The sequence below is a fragment of the Salvelinus sp. IW2-2015 genome, linkage group LG9 (genome assembly GCF_002910315.2).
Source record: "Salvelinus sp. IW2-2015 linkage group LG9, ASM291031v2, whole genome shotgun sequence".
Classification (NCBI taxonomy): domain Eukaryota; kingdom Metazoa; phylum Chordata; class Actinopteri; order Salmoniformes; family Salmonidae; genus Salvelinus; species Salvelinus sp. IW2-2015.
In genome coordinates this window covers 9,083,074-9,102,936 of record NC_036849.1, presented here as the reverse complement: position 1 = coordinate 9,102,936, position 19,863 = coordinate 9,083,074, and the positions used below count along the sequence as shown (strand labels likewise).

The window sequence follows — 19,863 nt, the reverse complement described above, 5'->3', positions numbered from 1 at the left end:
GAGCATCACAACACAGATACATAACCCCACCTTGAACCATCAGTCAGTAAATCATACACTGAGGCAGATGAAAGCGACTCTTCAGCTCCACTCATTTTGCATACAGGACCAGGTGCAATTTACCATATCATTATTCAAATCTAAATGCTGATGACTTTCACAGTGAAGGAACATTTTCAATCGGTTTCTGAGTTTTATTCTCAGAGTCAGAGTTTTTTTTTTTTTTATCCCTTCAGAGAACAAACAGCAGAGCAGACAGAAGTGTCCTTTGCATAATCATGTTGCTTATTCAAGTCCATAACAGAGGGATCCATACAAAAAAAAAACGATGTACAATATTACACGATCACCTTGGTTTAGTTGGTAGTGTGGATGATCGAGACTATGGAATTAGTTGTGTGGGCCCTTAGAATAAAAGGCAGATTAGTATAGCTATAGCAACAACGTAGAAAAACAAACGGACACTAATGTAACATTAACAGTATTTTTATGTTTCGTTAACAATGATTCCATTCATCCTCTAAAACTAGAATCTAGAAACAAAGACATTATGAAAGACTAAATGAAGTGTCAGAAAAGTATCTTATCGTAGTGTCTTTACATGATTGTGGATGTTTTTGCAACACGTCCATGTTGGTCTGAAATGGCACCCTATCCCCTATATAGTGCACTACTTTTGACCAAAGCCCTATGGGCCCTGTTCAAAAGTAGTGCACTGCACTATATAGGGAATAGGGTGCCATTCCATGAGTCTGTTATATCCACTACGAGCTATCATCGTTGTCGTCTGTGGAGGCTGATGAATCTTCAGTAGAGTGATGATGCAGTGGAGGCTCATCCAGATGGACCTCCCGTACAGCCAGGATGCGTGTTAGCATGCTCTCCAGTGCAGCGCCTTCTAGTTGCTGGCCAGAGTACCACAGCGAGCTGTTGGAGAGGCATGAAAGCTCTGGCTGCAAGTAGAACAGGCCTGGCCTATTCTTCACAGACTCTGAGCTGGAGAAAAAAAGAGGATTATATAATGAATCGATAGGCAGCCATTACAGAAACATTCTCTTTTTAGACTGCAAAACATTGAGGCATTAAAATGTTGTCAATATCTAAAACAAGTCATATGTACAGTAACAGAGTGAAATATAACAGGAATAAACATGTTTTATGTAATCTCACCATTTGGAGATGTAGAACTCGTAGAGTCTGACAGGGCAGCGTAGTGGGTTCTCAGTGTTCTCAGGCATCTCCATGTCACCATCCTGTTCATCCAGCTTCCTCTTGGCAGGCAAAGCTAGCAGCTCTGGATACACATACAAAGAGAAACAAATCAACCTACAACCTAGCGCATTATGGAGCTTGTGGAGGATGTTATTGCTTGGGATATGGCAATGCATTTCTTAATTGCTACTAATGGGATAAATAAAGTATAATATAATGTGATAGCCTTCAACACCATTGAGGTTGGAACTCACCGGCGGTGTCCTGACAAGGCCTAAACCTCAGGAAGGCGCTCTTGCCGTTCTTAGTGACCCTGGTACAGTGGGTGAAGTTGGCGAAGGACAAACGTCTGTGTTGGCTCTGGGTCTTGAACTGGAACAGCTTGGTTCCAAAGAAGAGCAAGGTGTTGAGCAGCACGAAGGGGGAGTGGGCCCCCAGCTGCTTACAGTCCCACAGGTATTCCTCCTCCACACGGGAATGCAGGTAGCCTAGAGACAGACAGTGGAGGGAGGGTCAGAGGTATGGGTCATCATTTTTTATGCATTTCAAATGTCCCAGCGATATTAAAGGGATACGACAGCCGTATAAAAAGAAACGTAGGGATGGCCCCCTTTCCCCCCCAATTTTCACCTAAAATGACATACCCAAATCTAACTGCCTATAGCAAGGATATGCATATTCTTTGTACCATTTGAAATGAAACACTTTGAAGTTTGTGGAAATGTGAATTGAATGTAGGAGAATAACATAATAGATCTGGTAGAAGAAAATACAAAGAAAAAAACAACAGTTTTTCCCCCCCTACCACCATCTTTGAAATGCAACAGAAAGGTCCCAAATCTAGCCATCACTCTGGTTGTAATTCCAATGGTGTTCACAAGATAGCAGTAGTGTATGTGCAAAGTTTCAGACGGATAACTTGAAGTATGAGCAAACTACATGACATTTAGTGTGAAGTCACCCAGGTACATTTGGGCAAATCGTGAAGGAGACATTTACATGACATTTTTCTGCAAGAGTATTGTCAAATCTGTATACTTGGACTTTGATTTAGCTTTTCTAGTATTAGTAGCCATATTATAAGTTCAACATTTGCAAAACACCCAGTTTTCATAACACTCCATATTCTTGTATTTTTGTCCAAAAGGAAAAGGCTTAGGTTAAGGTTAACAGCAACATTTTGCGCCAGATACAGGGTTTCCGTCCAGCTTATTGGCTATCTAGCTAGCTTTGTTTGACCCCGATTGGTACTTATTTGACAAAGTTACAGTCAATCAAGTGAAGACCGCCCACGTCATCAGCGCGCCATGAAGGCGTCGCTCTCTGACCAAATCTGGTGTCCTAAAGGATATACTACACTCCTAATGATATAGTGAAGTCTGGTTACGTTCTAGAATCTGAGGAATAAATACGAACGTGATTTGGCTGGTTGAAACAACGTTTAGGGTTAGATTTTCACAAAATTCCTTTCTATGCAAATTGAACAAGTGGAAATACAAAATCGATCGTGCGTGCTATATGGACCTTTTTAGGATTTTAAAAAGGATTTCATCAAACAAAACGACACTTCATGTTATCTCTGGGACTCTTTGGATGACAAATCAGAGCAAGATTTCAGAATGTAAGTACACATTTCACCTTCAGAGGTGAATTTATCAAACCTTTCGCGGTGAAAAAAGTGTTTAGTTGTTAGGAGCTCTCCTCAAACAATAGCATGGCATTTTTTCGCAGTAATATCTACTGTAAATTGGACAGTGCAGTTATATTAACAAGAATTTAAGCTTTCAGCCGATATAAGACACTTATATGTACCGACATTTGTTGTTTCTCTAAAATCTGCGATCGTGACACATGGCGCTGCATGATTTACAACTGCCACGTTGACGGGACGCCTATTCCTAAGAAGTTTTAAAGGGATACGACAGGCGTAGAAGAAGAAACTTATAGAAGACTAGAAATATTCTTACCGCTAGGCAGCAGGGTAGGTCTCCAGAAATGTAGCATCATAGTAATCTCCATGGTGAACTTGTGGTAGAGCACATCAGTGAAGATATTCTCTATCCTTCCATTCTCAAATAGATACTGGTGAGCCAAATGAGAGATGGTGAGGGAGAGAGGCATTAGGCACTGTATATCATATTTGGCAGAGGGGCAAGTACAATTTGATGTTGCTGCCCCTGGGGAAGTTGCTATAGGAAAAGTCCAGATAATATTGATGGTAATAGTCTGCAAACAGTATTAGCTGCCATCACATCAGTATAACTGGGGCTTTAGACTGAACCGTATTTTAAGTATGGCCACTGACAGACAGAAAAGGTGGTACCACAGTGAATAACATAGTACGGAATAAGATAAACATGGAGGTTCAATACCTGCTGTATGCCCAGACAGAGGTAGAAGATGCTGTCAGCAGGGTAGGCCTGACCGTTGGGGCGACGGACCTCACTGATGAAGCGACAGAGGCCATAACTAAGCTCAGAGGAGTTACACTGCAACACGTCCTCCTTCAAAACCATGGACTTAGCTGCCGTAGGAGAGACAAGGGCACAGAAAACCAGATGAGAGAACCATGGATTTAGCTGCCATAGCGAGAAAGATGGCCACTGAACACCAGAGGTACTATACATAAATACCGCTAGCATATTTTAAACTCATCTGGGCATGGCATCTGAGATGTTGCAAGGCACTTTAATTAACAAATCAATTCAAATCAATCAATCTACATGACAAGCAAAGACCTAAAAATTGCATGTGCAGTTAGAATTGACTCACAGGGATCTTTGGCAAATTCACAGTCAAACCGCTTGTTCCTCTGCAGGACCCAATTCTTCCAGGCTTTCACCCCGTACTCGTGGTGGAGTTTTGATCTGGCAGGAGGGAGTGAAACAGTTTGCTCCACCATGTCCATAGTCCCACTTTGCTTACGACTCTGCAATACAGAAAGGGAAAGGGAAAAAGGTTTGGACCAACAACGTAGTGGAAGGAGAAACGACTTGCTTTTACTGTATAATATCTCTGATATCATTATCTAATAATGAAATCCTATTGCAGGCAATAGTAATAATGGTGCTGATGTGACCTAACTAGTTATGTTACCTATAGCGTTAGACCAGTAACCCCACTATAAAATAAATAGGGTACCGTTTGGGACGCACACTACAGTATAGACATACCCGTTTTCTGGGAGGGAAGCCATCTTTGGGTCTCTTGTGTCTTGTGGCCTGTACAGTCAGCCTCTGTACCTTCACTGCAGCACGATCAAACGACTCTGAAACAGCATTGAATACACAGTTACACAGGGGATACAAATGTGATCTGTGGGAATTGGCAAGTTCATCATTAACCACGTTTCCATCTACAATTTTTATGCGAGTATCGTATAAAAATAAATCACGACAGCTGTGATGGAAACAGGAAGTGTCGGGGTAATTTTACAAATGGCGACATAATTTGTTCGTTCGACACGGTGGGATCTTTTTGTGTCTGTTAAATTAATTGCCGGGGAATGTTGGTGGAAACGCCATTATGCGCAAATATTGATAAAATAACCATCATATCGAAGTAAACTTGGGAGTCACGCCCATGATATGGTGTGGAGTCCTCCCACTACGACTCGGGAAACCATGCAGTTAGGCTATAGATGAAATAAGTTATGATGAACTTCACAGGGTGGTGAACGTACACGGTGATGAGGTTGACGCCGCTTTCCAATATATATTGAGGGTTATATTCTGGTGACATGATGATCGATGCTTGACTGCAGTTTATCCATAATAATCTCATGTAGACTAGACAACCCGCACTGCCTACCCGCACTGTATCTGAGAGATGTTAGCTAGAGAGCAGGTGCCAAGACCAGAGTAGACATATTTGCTATTTAACGCAACAACTTGTGACAAAACTATCGGTAGAGTTGAAAATGGGATGAAAACACAAACTTTTGATTTTTATTCGGTGCATGAAAACTTAAGCGAAAAATACATTGTGTGTGTACTACGTCATCATGCACTAATTGTTTCCACAACAAGTAAACTTGGTAGAAACATACAACTGGTGGGAAAATGTGCATATTTTCTATAAGCAGTTTCTAGAATATTCGCATGAAAATCTGTCGCAAATTGAATGGAAACCTAGCTAGTGCAACTATAATTTATTCTTAACTGGATAAATAAAGGATGAATAAATATTTTTCACCTAATAAAAAACTTTGGAACATAAATGTAGCTATGTTGTTATTCTCAGAGCCTTTCTCACCAGGGGGGTAGTCAGCCTCTAGGTCCAACATGCTGGGGGAGGATGTTGTGCTGGGGGGCTCGACAGGACCCTCTGCCCCTCTCTGGGGGTTGGATGTGGACTCATCCTCTCCACCCCAGCTGTGGGGGGTGGACACAGCCTCAGACTCCAGGTCTCCACTGTAGGCGCTGCCTTGGTCTGTGGATAAACACCACACAGACAGACACCATGTTATCTATCCCTTCAGTAAGATCCTCCACCAGAGTGATTTTCATTTAAAAGTTTGCTTTTCTAAAAGAGTGTTTATCTATTAATACAGGTTAGTCTAAATATTGAGATAAATGCAAGAGAGACCCGTTCAAGAAAGCAGCAGTCAGCTGATGTGCCAAGCAACAAAGTTAGACAGTCACGTTCTCATACATACACAGCCGCAGCTCAGAGTACAAACGTTTCTCTTCACCTCCATGGGAGACAGGTTTGTCTTTCTCCTCTTCCTCCTGCTCGGCCATGGTTTGAGATGCGACACCATCTTTCTTGTCCTTGAGCTCTGAACGGCTTAATGAGGGGGGTATTACCATGGGCACTGGCACCTGGACAGAGGGCAGAGAACAAAACATGGTTTAACCAGCCAAGTTAACCAACCATTAAAAGAACACACAATGAAACATGGTGGGGGTATTAGTAGGGTCCTCAGAAGAATAACAATCCAAAACACGAGGGTGTGTGGGGGGGCATGTGAGTGTTTAGGCCACCAGGGATGGGTACTTCCTGGTAATTCCCTTTGAAAAGTGGTAAATAAAGTATCTATTAAAGGCATTTAAAGAGAAAATGGATGTAGGCATGAGAAGAGGACGCAGAGCAAACGTACAGGCACGGGGATACCCATGGGCACAGGAGTGTACTGGGTGTACAGGTTCATGGGCACTGGGATGAAGACTGGCACAGGAACGGGCATCACAACCACCCGTACTTTCTCCCCGTTCTCTGTGTACGTGAACCCAGTCTCTGTGAACCCTACAACAACAACGAGAGAGAGACTATTATTTAACCTTTATTTAAAGTCAGTTAAGAACAAATTCTTATTTACAATGACGGCCTACAATCAGAGATCCTTACTAACCCTTTAAACCAAGTGGTCGTACTATGAACATGTAGTGGAAGGTCTGATTTACAAATTCAGTGGAAGGGTGGGGCCATTGAAATATAATTAAGTTATTAATAATACCTTTATGGACGGGACATCTTAAAAAGTAGCTAGTTTGTTCCAAAAATATAAAAATAATTTAAAGAATCGAGATATAGAAATCGCTGAGTTGGCATCAGCGACTAGGTTAGCATTTCTGATGTTTTGAATGTCAGTTTGTTGTTTTACCCATGGGTGCCATTGGTTTCTCTGCTGTCTGCATCTGAATCGGGCAGCTGGTTTCCTGGTCCAGCATGAGGGGTTTACAGATGATGGCCTTGTTCTTCATGATCCGACGGCGGGCTGAGATCCTCATGGCATCCGTCTGGGTGCTGGCATCGCCAAGGCTCTTGCCGTGAGAGTTAGACGTCGGAAGAGCACCTATAAGCAAAACAAAAAACAGTCTGAACTACAAAAGCTTAAATTAGTCGACCACTTCTTCACAAATGTCTTAACCGTGCTCGGTGTTAGCCAGTGTTCTCAATGAGTGTACTAGCTACCTGTCAGGGCAGTGGCAGCCGTAGCATGGGGCTGGCCAGCAGGAGAGGTGGCCAACGAGACAACATCAGCAATGACAGGAGCTGGCTTGGAGAGGGAGAACAGAGGTTGGGACGGAGCTACAGGGGGAGAAAGAAGGGGAGACATGTTGAGTAGTAGGCCTAAGGCAGTCATTAAACTGAAATGCAGCGATAGGTCATCCAACCAGGTAGTCGTTTTCAAGAGAAACGTGTATATAATTTAGTAGTACCCTGTGTAGTAGTGGTGCCGTTGCTAGTCCGGGGGTGCAGCTGGAAGGTCTGATAGCAGTACTGAATAACACACTCCAGGTTACAGAAGTGCCTAATTGCCCCAAAACACTTCAGTTGCTCTCTCATCTTCCCTTGACGTCTGCAGCACTCACACTTAGCCATCTGGGTAGGGGAAGGACAACAAACAGTTCAGCAATTCAAAGGGCTTCAGCCATTTGTGAACTACATATATATGTCCCAGGAAGTGGTTGTAAGGTAATCAAATCAAGAGTGAGAGATCAGGGCATGTATTCATAAAGCGACTCAGAGTAGGAGTCCTAATCTGGAATCAGGTCCCTGCAGTCTTATTCATTGTCGTCTTAATGCAAAATTTATCCCAAATCAGCACTCCTACTCAGATGCTTGCTACATACAGCCCCAGAGGTCAACATGCATAAAGATTATTCTGGCTCTGACCTCATAGAAGAGAACAGTGTAGTTGGACATGCACGCGTCCCTGCAGAACTCTTGCATCCTGCCACCAAAGTGGTTGTGGATCATCTTGGGGCTGATGTCGGCACAATAGGCACACGTCCGCCATGGCCCCTTCATGTCGTGCTTGAAGAGCAGCTTACAGCCTGTTACAACACCCACACACAGACAGGTTAATGTACAATATTATACTCAAAACAAATTATTACATCATTGTTATATTTATGGCATAAATTGTCAAAAAGGACTAGGAGAAAGGGTCTTTGGTACTCACTCTCACTGCAGAAGGGCCGGTCGATGAGGTCATATCTGATGACTTCTTTGACCACCTTCTCCAGTTTGCAGTATTCACACCTCACTTTGATATTACTCCGTTTCTTAAACTCAACACAGCACAGTTTACAACAGAACTGCATGGTGCGACCCTGAAAGAACACAACACAAGCCCAGGAGGACAAACAGCATTAGAGATAAAACTACAACTCCCATCGCAAAAGCATTATTAGACAAAACTACAATACCTATCACAAAACGACCATTCCCAGAACACCTCAAATGTAATAAACAAGGTACAGGATCAAGAGAGAGGTACTTACATTGTACTCATAGAGCTCAGGTTTCCAGCGGAACTGCTGAGGACACTGATGGCAGGAGAGTTTCACAGGTCCACTGGGGGCGGAGGTAAAGGAGGAGGGTGCCATGGGCGGCGCTGGTTGATGCTGCCCCACCCCGTAGGCCCTAGCCAAGCCTGGGGCGGCTCGATAGGATAGAGGTGCAGCAGAGGTCTGGGTTGGTGGGTACGGGCGGCCAGTGGTGTGGACCCAGGACGGGGGGTAAGGATGGGAGTAGCCCTGGGGTGGTGCTGGAGGGGTGTGGAGGTACGGAGACACCATGGGAGGAGCAGTGGATGAGGAGCCGTTCATCTGGCCCAGTTGGGGGGGAAGCTGGCTGCCTTCAGCCTCCTACCACATTACATCAAAGGAGAACACATTCAAAAACATGATGTATTCTGTACAATCCATTATATATAGGCTGATTGCTATCTTTTCAATTTGACCTGTATTGTATGCATTGCGTTTTTTATGTTTGGTACAATTGTCAAATAAACCTGAACCTAAATGCATGCTGAAAAACACAAAATCCCTCTCAAATTTACCTAACTGAGAATGAACAGTCTCTAATATGCACACACAGAAAGCACAGATCATACGTAACATACAGTCTGTTTTGATCCATTTAGCCAATTAATCAACGAATACCCGGAAAGTCTTGACGCAGGTGTAAGAGCAGAAGTTGCGGATGCTGCCGTCTACCATGGCCAGGTGGTACTGAGAGACAGCCTTCACTTTGCAGTAGGTACAAGGGAACGCCGTTCCTGTGTGTGACAACTTTTTTAAATACCACTGCAAATAAAAATGTTAAACCAATTTCATGGCAAAATATTGGTTGAAACACGAAATTGTTTGCTGGCTAGCGGAAAATAAATCCCGACCGAATCCACTGCAGGGTTTTTTCCACTCTCTGAGTAATAATTATTGGACTAAATCGACATGCAGATGCATCCCAGAAAAAATTATACCAGTCAAAAACATATTTCAGACAACATATGGCCTACAATATTGATCAATGAAAACACATTTGTAGACTTCCGCTTATACAATGGTAAAGTCAATGCTACCTGACAGGTCGTTCTGTGGCCGGCTGTTATTGACACAGATGGAATTGCAGAAGAGCTCCACCTTGCCATCCATATCGGTGCTCTCCACCATGTCAGACATGAGTCTCAGATTACGACAGTGACCGCACGGCATCACCTTGGTGGTCGTCTATCATACAGGAACAATGGGAAAGAGTTGATAAGAAGAAGAGATTTGATGATGGCGGAGGTGGCACAGGGGGACTCAGTGAGACAAATGTGTATAATATCAATAATGTATTCATAGAAACTCATTGAGAGAAACAAGACTCGGAGGGGAGGCCCATCCTCCACTGAATATACCTGATAGAAGTTAAGAGTACATATGACCATCAAGGCCAGACCGTTTTTAAAAGTGGACTCCAGTTTCTATGGAGGACTGTCTGTGTGTGTACTACCTGACTGTGCATACGTACCCGTTTAAAAGTGCTAATGCAGGTTAGACTGCAGAACTTCATGGTGACGCCCTCTACTCGGAGCGACCGGCAGTTCCTGTCAGTACTGGCGCAGTACTCGCCACAGCTCTCACACACATTTATGACCAGGTTGTGGGAGGAGCGGAAGCGCATGAAACACTCATCGCTACACAGTTTGTGCAAGGAGCCCTGGTGAGTCACTTCGTGCTGAATCTGAGATGGGGGGTTATCAAATCAGGCAGGATGATCAAGTCAAATCAAACATTTCCTCATGTAACTTCACCTGAGGTTGACTTAGAAATGAGAGTGAACTAGTCAAACCAGTGGTTGTCTGTTTTCTCCCTTACCGTGTCGCTCTTCTTGCACATACTGCACATCGGGGCGGTGGGCTCTTGGAAAGAAGGCATGGAAATAGTCCCTGGTTTCCTCTTGCGGTTGAACACAGAGAGGCAGAACTGGCTACAGAAATCCTTCAGGTTATTGTCTGTAATCACACTGATTACATCCTTGGGGTCCTCGATCTCCCTGAAGAAATGAAATGTTATAAACGAGTTATAGACAGATTAAATAGTTATAAACATCAATACAGCTATGAGCAACGGGGGAAGTTATTTGGTGCACCCCCACAGTAACTCCGGGAATCGGATGATAGCAGAACGATTGAAAATTGAATTTGAGGTGAGTCAGTAGCCGAGTGACTCACTTTAGGCACTGGTAGCAGGTTCTCAGTTTGATGGGAGGCAGGGTGAACCCAGTGAGGCAGACAGTGGAGCAGAAGAGCTGGGTGGATCCTTTCCGTTGGAAGGCAGTCTGACCGCGCAGCAGGATCTTAGAGCAGCCTGAGCAGGACACACGCACTGCGTTTGCTGGGTTGGAGCCACTAGGGGGCTGGGGCTGGGGAGGGGGTGGCTGGGGCACTGGAGCCAGGCTCCTGAGGGTTATCGTTGGCCCCTGTGGAACTAGACTTCTTCCTGGTCCAAATATGGAGGTGGGGGTCTGGGGAGCAGCAGTGGGCGAGCCATACGCATTTCCTCCACCAACAGAAAAAACAGAACTGATCCTCAGCACCTCCTGTAACATACAACAAATAAGAACAAAGAATTAATAATGATAATAATAATAATAATAATATAGCAGCAATAATATAGCATAACAGAATCATCATATCCATATGTTGTAAAAGGGGACATTAAGGCAGGGCATGGGAGCCTTTGCTGACCTCAGGAGCTGTGTTGTCCAGCTCCTCCTTGATACTCCGTGTTGAGGGTAGAAGGGCGCAGTCATATCCTTCATCTATAGGCTCATCCTTGATGTTCATGAGGGGAGAGATGGGTGGCTGTTCTCTGTTCCCTACCACTGGGTTCTGGAACACACTCTCTGACCTCTGGAGGTCAGGGCAAAGGAACGAAATAGATGAATGAAGGCGACACAAAAAATAAATAATGTTCATAACAGCATTCCGCAAAAGGGAATTATCCTGAAATCTCTCGCGCTCTCTGCCAGTTCTTTCTTGCTGCCCCTCTCCACTTACACTACCGGTATACTAAAGTCATACACTACCGGTATACTAAAGTCATACACTATACAGACCTCTTGACGGCTGGATCCCCCAGCAATAGACCGATTCTGTCTTACTCCATCTGACAGAAATGGAGAAAAGGCCATTTAATGGAATCATCACAGCTCTAATAATGTGCATACCATGTGCATGAAGTGTAAAAATGTCCCATATCATGTTCTTTATTGAAACTATAGTTATAACTAGCAGGACAAGTTTGCTTGCAGTCTTACCCAAGCTGTTATCTGGTGAAGGGGACTGAGATAGGTTAGTTGAAAGATGGCTTTCTCCTTGCATTTGACTAGCCACCTCAGAAGCTGCCAAAAGAATGACTGTTGTTAAGCAATGCACAAGAAGTAGGCCTAAGTTCAAGGGAAATGCCACAAAAAAAACTATATTTTTGTTATTTGTTTCATTAGTCCACTGTTGATACAGTTTGCATAAAACATTCTGGGAATGTATCAACAGTGGATTAATGAAACAAATACCACGTTTTTGAGTGGAATTTTCCTTTAAGTAGTAAGAAACGTAAGTAAGAAATAGTTATCTTGGTGATAAGAAGTAAGAAATGCATGAGGAGTAACGTCACAGGCAAACTCAGACTAGGCATCATGTTTTCATTCTAACCTGTTCTAATATTGGAAAGTGAGACTGCATCAAGGAATCTGTCAGTGGAATTTTGATCATCCTGAGTCTCTGCACGTCGTGTGTCAGGCGATCCAGCCGGCCGTCCGCCTGACTCTCTGTCAGACTCTACATCACCCAGTGCCACCTTGGGCAGGGCTATGTCCCACTCCTCCTCCTCATCTGCCCCAAACACAGGAACCCCATCCAGCTCATCCTCTGGCTGGCCCACCCCCAGACCAGCCAGGGAGAAGGTGGTACTGGTAGGATGAGAGATGTGAGGGAATACATTCCCCTCATCGTCACTGCTAAAATCATGGTCGACGTCAGGCCGTCCGACTGGTTCTGGTGCTCCAAAGACTGGTCCGGTTGAGATGCTGCTCCAAAGAGATCTTGTTGACAGGGGAGTGTGTTGTCGCTGGGACTCACCAGCCGTGGGGGCTGAGAGCTTCACCGCCTCATCAAAAGCCTTGGATAGCCGGAGTTCATGCTGTGGGAGGAGACAACTGGTTAAAAAATGTGGTCTTGGGGCCTCCTGAGAGGCGCAGTGGTCTAAGGTAATGCTAGCTGTGCCACTAGAGATCCTGGTTCAAGTCCAGGCTCTGTCATAGCCGGCCACGACCAGGAGACCCATGGGGCGGCGCACAATTGGCCTAGCGTCGCCAGGTGTTAGGGGAGGGTTTGGCCGGCAGGGATGTTCTTGTCCCATCGCGCAATAGCGACTCCTGTGGCGGGCCGGGCGCAATGCACGCTCCCCAGGTGTACTGTGTTTCCTCCGACACATTGGTGCGGCCGGCTTTCAAAGTTAAGGGGCGTTGTGTCAAGACGCAGTGCGGCTTGGCTGGGTTGTGTTTCGGAGGACGCACGGCTCTCAACCTTCGCCTCTCCCGAGTCCGTACGGGAGTTGCAGCGATGGGACAAGACTAACTACCAATTGGATACCACGAAATTGGGGAGAAAATAGGGTATAAAAAAATACAAATAAAAAGTGTGGTCTTCTCTAGCCCAGTTGGTAGAGCATGGCGCTTGCAACACCAGGATAGCATGTTCGATTCCTGGGACCACCCATAAGGGAAAAAATTATCCATGCATGACAGTCACTTTGGATAAAAGCTTCTGCTAAATAGCATATATTCAAGCAATATGGCCCAAGGGGGTGTGGTATATGGCCAATATACTACAGCTAAAGGCTGTTCTTAAGCACGACTGAACGCAGAGTGCCTGGATACAGCCCTTAGCCATGGTATTTTGGCCATATACCACACCCCCTCGAGGTTCCTTATTGCTATTATACATTGGTTCCAACGTAATTATAACACTAAACAGAAATGTTTTGTCATACCCGTGGTATACGGTCTGATTTACCACGGCTGTTAGTCAATCAGCATTTAGGTCTCGAACCACCCAGTTAATAATTACATTTTAAGCAGCGTAGAAATATATGACATTATTCGTACTAGTGCAGCAATAGAGGGGGAATCGTCTGGTTAGGATTTGAACCAGAAACCATATTTCATACAGAGCAAACACATTCTTGCCTGTGCCATGAAGACTCAGACCTCTGGACAGTGCTGTAGTAGCTACACAAACAGCCGCAATGGGCCTTGGTTGAACCAGCGACCCTGGCCTGCCATACCGTTTCGGACCTCATGACATAAGCCGTTACACTCACACAGGGACGCAAACTCATAATACTTTTGACAGAACTGTGATATATTATTTTCACTGGAGCCCCTTATTGATATGAGGGTTGATTATTCTACGAACACTACTAGCTAGCTAGCTTAAAATAGCTAACCTAGCTACATGGCTGGCTAGCTCTAACTACTGTAACGTTAAGCTACATAGTCATGTACTTGAGGAAAATCTAGCAAGATAGCCAGGAAGCTGGCTGCAACAAGGCTGGGCAGAAAGAGATGGGTAACTAGTTAATAAGATAATAATGCCTTCATTATTTGCAAACATATTTTCACCTGAGATTTCTGTTTAGCCTCCTCTGACTCCGCCATGTTTTGGTCGCGCGCTGTTCTTCTCGGAAGGGGGGGTGGGTTTCTTTTGCAACTAACGTTAGCTAGCTAGATAACTAGCTAGGATGCACTGCACACAATGTTATTGTTAAAGACAGTGCAAAAGCGACTTCACGATGTGCATGAAAATATATGATTTGCAGAATGTGTATGAAATAATTGTCATTGAGGTGGCATTCTAATTTGTGTTTAAGTAGCTGCTAGCTTTTCAATGGGAAATAGCATGCACATCGAACTATCCCTTTCTGCTGGTATGGCTGTACCGTAAAGTTCCATAGATAGGCGCATACTCTGTCTGTGTTCGTGGGTAATTTGATTCAGTAACGCAATACATTAAATGTAACAAATCAGTATATACACATTGTACATATTATCTGAATTCGTTCTCTTTTCTATAGGTAGATAGCCAATGTTGACACCTCATTACGTTTTCCTAGTAAAGATCAATTCTAATCTCTCGCCCATATTTGGATTAGTTCGGTACCCTTCTAGTTTGAACGTTGCAGATAGAAATGTACAGTAGATTGGCAAACCCAGTGGGTCTGGGTAGTGATGGGCATTCCGAGTATTTTCGGTGAGCCGGCTCATTTGGCTCCGTTGACGTAATAGAGCCGGCTCATTTGGCTCCCAAATGGCTCTTCGTTCAAAATGCTTAAAAATCGACATAAAACCATGAACATTTTTCAAAAATCCAGTGTAAAACCCAAAAGAGAGGCTGCCATTATGTCAGATTGTGAAATAATTGTGGACCAGATTGACGTGCTCTCCTCAATGTTTATACTTTCTGCAGTGAGGATTCGCCCTCTTTAGAGAATGATTTTGTAATTTATTTGCAGAAAAACGTTTAAGCTCAAAAAGCAGTAGATGCCCTATGCAAATCAGGGAGACAAATGAGCGGCTTTTTCGCCGATGCGATTCGGACACGATGTTCACCTAAAATATCCGTTCAAAAAGAGACGTTCGTTCGCGAACGATCCATCACTAGGGCCGGGGTTTATGCGTGTCAGTTGTACTATGTCGTTCATTTCTAACTGCATCGTTCAACGTTTCATACAGATCAAATAGTCAAGAAGAATACGTAAAGGAGACTCGACATTGTCAAAGATTGTCTATTATATTGACAATATATTTGAGTTACTGCTCTAACAATGGAAAAACATGTAATCAAATATGGAAAGCAGGAGGGAGGAGGAGAGATCAGGTGGGACCATTCTAGCCAATGAGATGGCAGATAGGGGCGTGACCAACAGGCCATAGAGATATATAGAGGACTCAACTTTGTATCTGTGCATTATATCGTCTGTGGCAGCATGAGCAGCGTCATTGTGTCTATCTCCATTTTAAAGTAGTACATTTTCTCCTTCTTCATCGGCTGATTGCCCCACCCAGTGACTACTTTAAAATGGGGAAGGCCCCGAATGGCCACATCCATAAGAGCGTTGGATTGGGGGTGGATTGAATCCCGGAGCTGACAAGGTAAAAATCTGTCGTTCTGCCCCTGAGCAAGGCAGTTAACCCACTGTTCCCCGGGCGCTGAAGATGTGGATGTCGATTAAGGCAGTCTCCGCACCTCTGATTCAGAGAGGTTGGGTTAAATGCGGAAGACACATTTCAGTTGAATACATTCAGTTGGACAACTGACTAGGTATTTCCTCCCTTTCCATGCTAAAATAGGGTTTATCCATGATGAGTACTCTGTCTATCTCTATCACAACAGGCACAACTCCGATATAAAGTAGTTTTTTGTAAAGTTGACGAAATTGCACATGTCCACTTATATCAGTACATTTGTAACAACCTAACCGTTACGAAATATATATTCGATCATATAAGCCTCACAATTAGCAATATTATAATTGCAAACCAACATGAAGTTAAGGCCACCAAAATTAGAGAAGACATGATGAGGAATAAAGTTTCACATAGAAGTGTGTCTTCTTAGCAATTGTTTTATCCAATTGATCTTAAAAGTATTATTTAAGGTAGTAAAGTTCAGAAAATACAGCCCACCATACTCATAAGTGTTCATTACAACAGTTTTCCTAATGTAATGGGTACGGTTTCTCCACAGAAAGTTGAAAAGCACCTGGTCTATCTCTTTGCTTATTTTACCGTCAAGATATAAAGATAGAGCGGCATATGTTAGTCTAGAGATACCTTCAGCCTTGGTTATTAGGATTCTTCCTTATAAAGATAAGTCCCTCTGTAGCCATTGATTTAGCTTCTTCTGGGGTTTTTTAATATGAGGGTTAAAATTTAGTAAGCCTCTAGACTTCTGATCCTTAGTAATGGTTATGCATAAATATGTAAGTTCTTCTTTCACTGGAAAATCATAATATGAGGGTGTCACACAATCGTTGACAGCCATGAGTTCACATTTATTAATGTTAAGACATTGACCAGATGCCTTGGAAAAGGATTCTATCACATTGATCGATATGGGAATCTGACTAGCGTCTTTCAGAAAAAGTGTAGTATCGTCAGCCAGCTGGCTCATAATAATATCTTTACCAGCTATGGAAATACCTTGTACAGGACTATTATTTAAATAATTTGTAAGAAATTGGGTGATTAATAAAAACAGATACGGTGAGATAGGACAACCTTGCCTAATTCCTCTATTCAACTCAAATCTAGGTGAGGTGCCATGTTTCAGTTTGATAGAGCTGTTACCATTCGTATAGTCTTAATAGCCTTACAGAAAAATCCCCAAAGCCAAATTTATCAAAGGAGTGGAGGAGGAACTGATGTTCCACTGTGTCAAATGCTTTATAAAAATCTAAAAATAATATGAAGCTATCCACAGTTACGTCTGAGTAGTCAAGTATGTCTAATACTAGTCTGATATTGTTAGAAATATGTCTGTTCCTCATAAAGCCAGACTGGGTTTCATCAATGATTGCGTCCAGGACTTCTTTAATTATTTTTGCAAGTAGTAAGGCTAATATCTTATAGTCATTATTAAGAAGACGCGTTGGACGCCAGTTATTGATGAGCAGCACCTCTTTTTTAGGCTTAGGTATCAATGTTATTAACCCCGACTCATTGTAAGAGGGAGAACATTGTTTTTAATACTCTCTAAAAATACTTCAAGTAGGAAGGGAGCTTCTTTTTAAGAAAATAACTTGTACAATTCTGCCGTAATCCCATCAATACTGTCACGTCCTGACCATAGAGAGCTTTTATTTTCTATGGTGGAGTAGGTCAGGGCGTGACTGGGGGGTGTTCTAGTTTATTATTTCTATGTGAGGTTCTAGGTTTAATTTTCTATGTTGGTGATTTGTATGCTTCCCAATTAGAGGCAGCTGGTAATCGTTGTCTCTAATTGGAGATCATATTTAAGTAGTGTTTGTTCCCACCTGTGTTTGTGTGATATTGAATTTTGTATTTTGAGTAAGTGTATGTAGCACCGCTGTAGTCACAGTTCGTTTTGTTTAAGTTTCACGTTTAATAAATTATGTGGAACTCAACATCCGCTGCGCCTTGGTCCGTTTCCACAAACAGCCGTGAGAAATACTTTAAATTTTTTTCCCTTTATTTAACTAGACACCTGATGATTTATTGTTCTTTAGATGTCTGATAGACTCGATAATCTCTTCAACTTTGATGGGTTTATCACACTGTTTAGATTCTATGTCACTGATAGAGTGAACATTATTCAGTGAGTCAAAAAACATATCTGTCGATTCCTGAGAGTAGGTAGATCAATACAATTTCTGGTAAAAATTGCTACAGTAGTTAGCGATTCATTTTTGGTCATCTGTAATAACACCATCAATGTTTAAATTATGGATAGTGTTATTTGTAGAGCGACATTTGTGTTTTAAAGTGGTTTGGAAATAAAATGATATTCAAAAGGAGGCAAATAATTAGTAGGAAGATCTTTTGTCATCATTTTGTTGTTGCCAGATTGACTTTAGATGCAGTATACGTTACCCAGCTAAAATTGAGGGGAGGCCACAGGACTTTAGCTAGCTAACATTAGCATTGCTAACTATTTTTGATGAACTTTCTAGCTAATGACAACATTGCCATCTGTCTAAAGTAACTTTGACGACATGATAATGCTGGCAAAGTTGTTTCGTACTAAATATTTGACTACTTTAGCAATGTCATCGTATTTCCAGGCAATATAGTGTAAGTAGTTAGCCTCTGACCAGAATGACTGGGTTTATCACCACTAGTATGGCCCCGCCAGTAGAGGGCGGCTTGAGAACGTTCATAACAATATTAATAATTTATTTTATTTTTATTTCACCTTTATTTAACCAGGTAGGCTAGTTGAGAACAAGTTCTCATTTGCAACTGCGACCTGGCCAAGATAAAGCAAAGCAGTTCGACACATACAACAACAGAGTTCCACATGGAATAAACAAACATAGTGTAACGACCCTGGGTTTATAAGCGCGGAAATCGACTCTGCCACACGAGCATGCACAGTCGATAGCGGCACAGTCGATAGCGTGCCGGACCTCGGGATAGAAGGTCGAGGGTTCGAGACCCGCTCCCTGCTGTTTCATTATATTGGTGTCAGAAGTGATCGGACCTTGCATCCACGACAGTGCGTGTGCTTGGCCGGTGAGCGCGTTCCTGTAAGACGTAGAGTCGCAAGCTAGCGCGAGGACGCGCTCGTTGAAAGGAGGGAGTAGTGTAACGACCCTGGGTTTATAAGCGCGGAAATCGACTCTGCCGCACGAACATGCTTTTGCGGCACAGTCGATAGTGCGCCGGACTTCGGGCTAGAAGGTCGAGGTTTCGAGTCCTGCTCCCCGCTGTTTCATTACAATCAATAGTACAGTAGAAAAATCTATATACAGCAATTGCGAATGAGGTAGGATAAGAGAGGTAAGGCAATGAATAGGCCATGATGGCGAAGTAATTACAATATAGCAATTACACACTGAAATGGTATAATGTGCAGAAGATGAATGTGCAAGTAGAGATACTGGGGTGCAAAGGAGAAAGATAAATACAGTATGGGGATGAGGTAGATTGGATTGGCTATTTACAGATGAGCTATGTACAGGTGCAGTGATCTGTGAGCTGCTCTGACAGCTGGTGCTTAAAGCTAGTGAGGGAGGTAAGTCTCCAGCTTTAGTGATTTCTTTGCAGTTCGTTCCAGTCATTGGCAGCAGAGAACTGGAAGGAGGCGCGGCCAAAGGAAGAATTGGCTTTGGGGGTGACCAGTGAGATATACTTGCTGGAGCGCGTGCTGCTATGGTGACCAGTGAGCTGAGATAAGGCGGGGCTTTACCTAGCAGAGACTTGTAGATGACCTGGAGCCAGTGGGTTTGGCGACGAGTATGAAGCGATGGACAGCCAATGAGACCGTACAGGTCGCAGTGGTGGGTAGTATATGGGGCTTTGGTGACAAAACGGATGGCACTGTGATAGACTGCTTCCAATAAGTCACCTTGTCCTAGAGATTTATAGGGTTATTGCAAAGTCACGCCAGGGTAAGACTACACGAAACACACCTTATTTTAAGTGTTTCTCAAATCCGCTATTGGGCAAATTGAATGATGGAAAAAACGATTGGAACCATTTCACTGTTTAACCGCTGGGTTTTATGGGTATTATTCATACTGTGGTACCAAAGATTTTTATAACTAAACCAAGGAAGACCACAGCCTGTCGTTTCAAATGGGAACAAATGAAGTCATAGTGGCAGAACAAGCAAGAAGGAGGACAGAG

The 19,863-nt window shown here is 43.3% G+C and overlaps 1 protein-coding gene across 1 annotated transcript; it reads right to left on the bottom strand.

Annotated features, from left to right (window-relative positions):
* Nucleotides 1-470: 470 nt before the first annotated feature.
* Nucleotides 471-14,536, bottom strand: LOC111968537 (zinc finger MYM-type protein 4). The gene is made up of 26 exons (XM_023994183.2): nt 14,116-14,536; nt 12,146-12,632; nt 11,752-11,835; nt 11,551-11,600; nt 11,180-11,344; nt 10,664-11,031; nt 10,308-10,485; nt 9,961-10,173; nt 9,527-9,674; nt 9,108-9,223; nt 8,445-8,810; nt 8,123-8,273; nt 7,834-7,994; nt 7,377-7,539; nt 7,129-7,245; nt 6,818-7,009; nt 6,314-6,459; nt 5,906-6,035; nt 5,467-5,643; nt 4,386-4,480; nt 3,985-4,141; nt 3,585-3,736; nt 3,180-3,294; nt 1,467-1,700; nt 1,171-1,294; nt 471-996 (listed from the first exon to the last, which is right to left on the bottom strand). The coding sequence occupies exons 1-26, from the start codon at nt 14,149-14,151 to the stop codon at nt 765-767; spliced, it is 4,557 nt and encodes a 1,518-aa protein (XP_023849951.1). The 5' UTR covers nt 14,152-14,536; the 3' UTR covers nt 471-764.
* Between the last annotated feature and the right edge of the window lie 5,327 nt (nt 14,537-19,863).

Excerpts from the sequence above, each read along its gene's own strand:
- LOC111968537 (XM_023994183.2), bottom strand. The coding sequence starts at position 14,151 with ATGGCGGAGTCAGAGGAGGCTAAACAGAAATCTCAG. Across the intron at positions 10,174-10,307 it reads TGTGCAAGAAGAGCGACACG|ATTCAGCACGAAGTGACTCA; the intron begins GTAAGGGAGAAA and ends CCCCCATCTCAG. Across the intron at positions 6,036-6,313 it reads CCATGGGTATCCCCGTGCCT|GTGCCAGTGCCCATGGTAAT; the intron begins GTACGTTTGCTC and ends CCCTCTGTCCAG.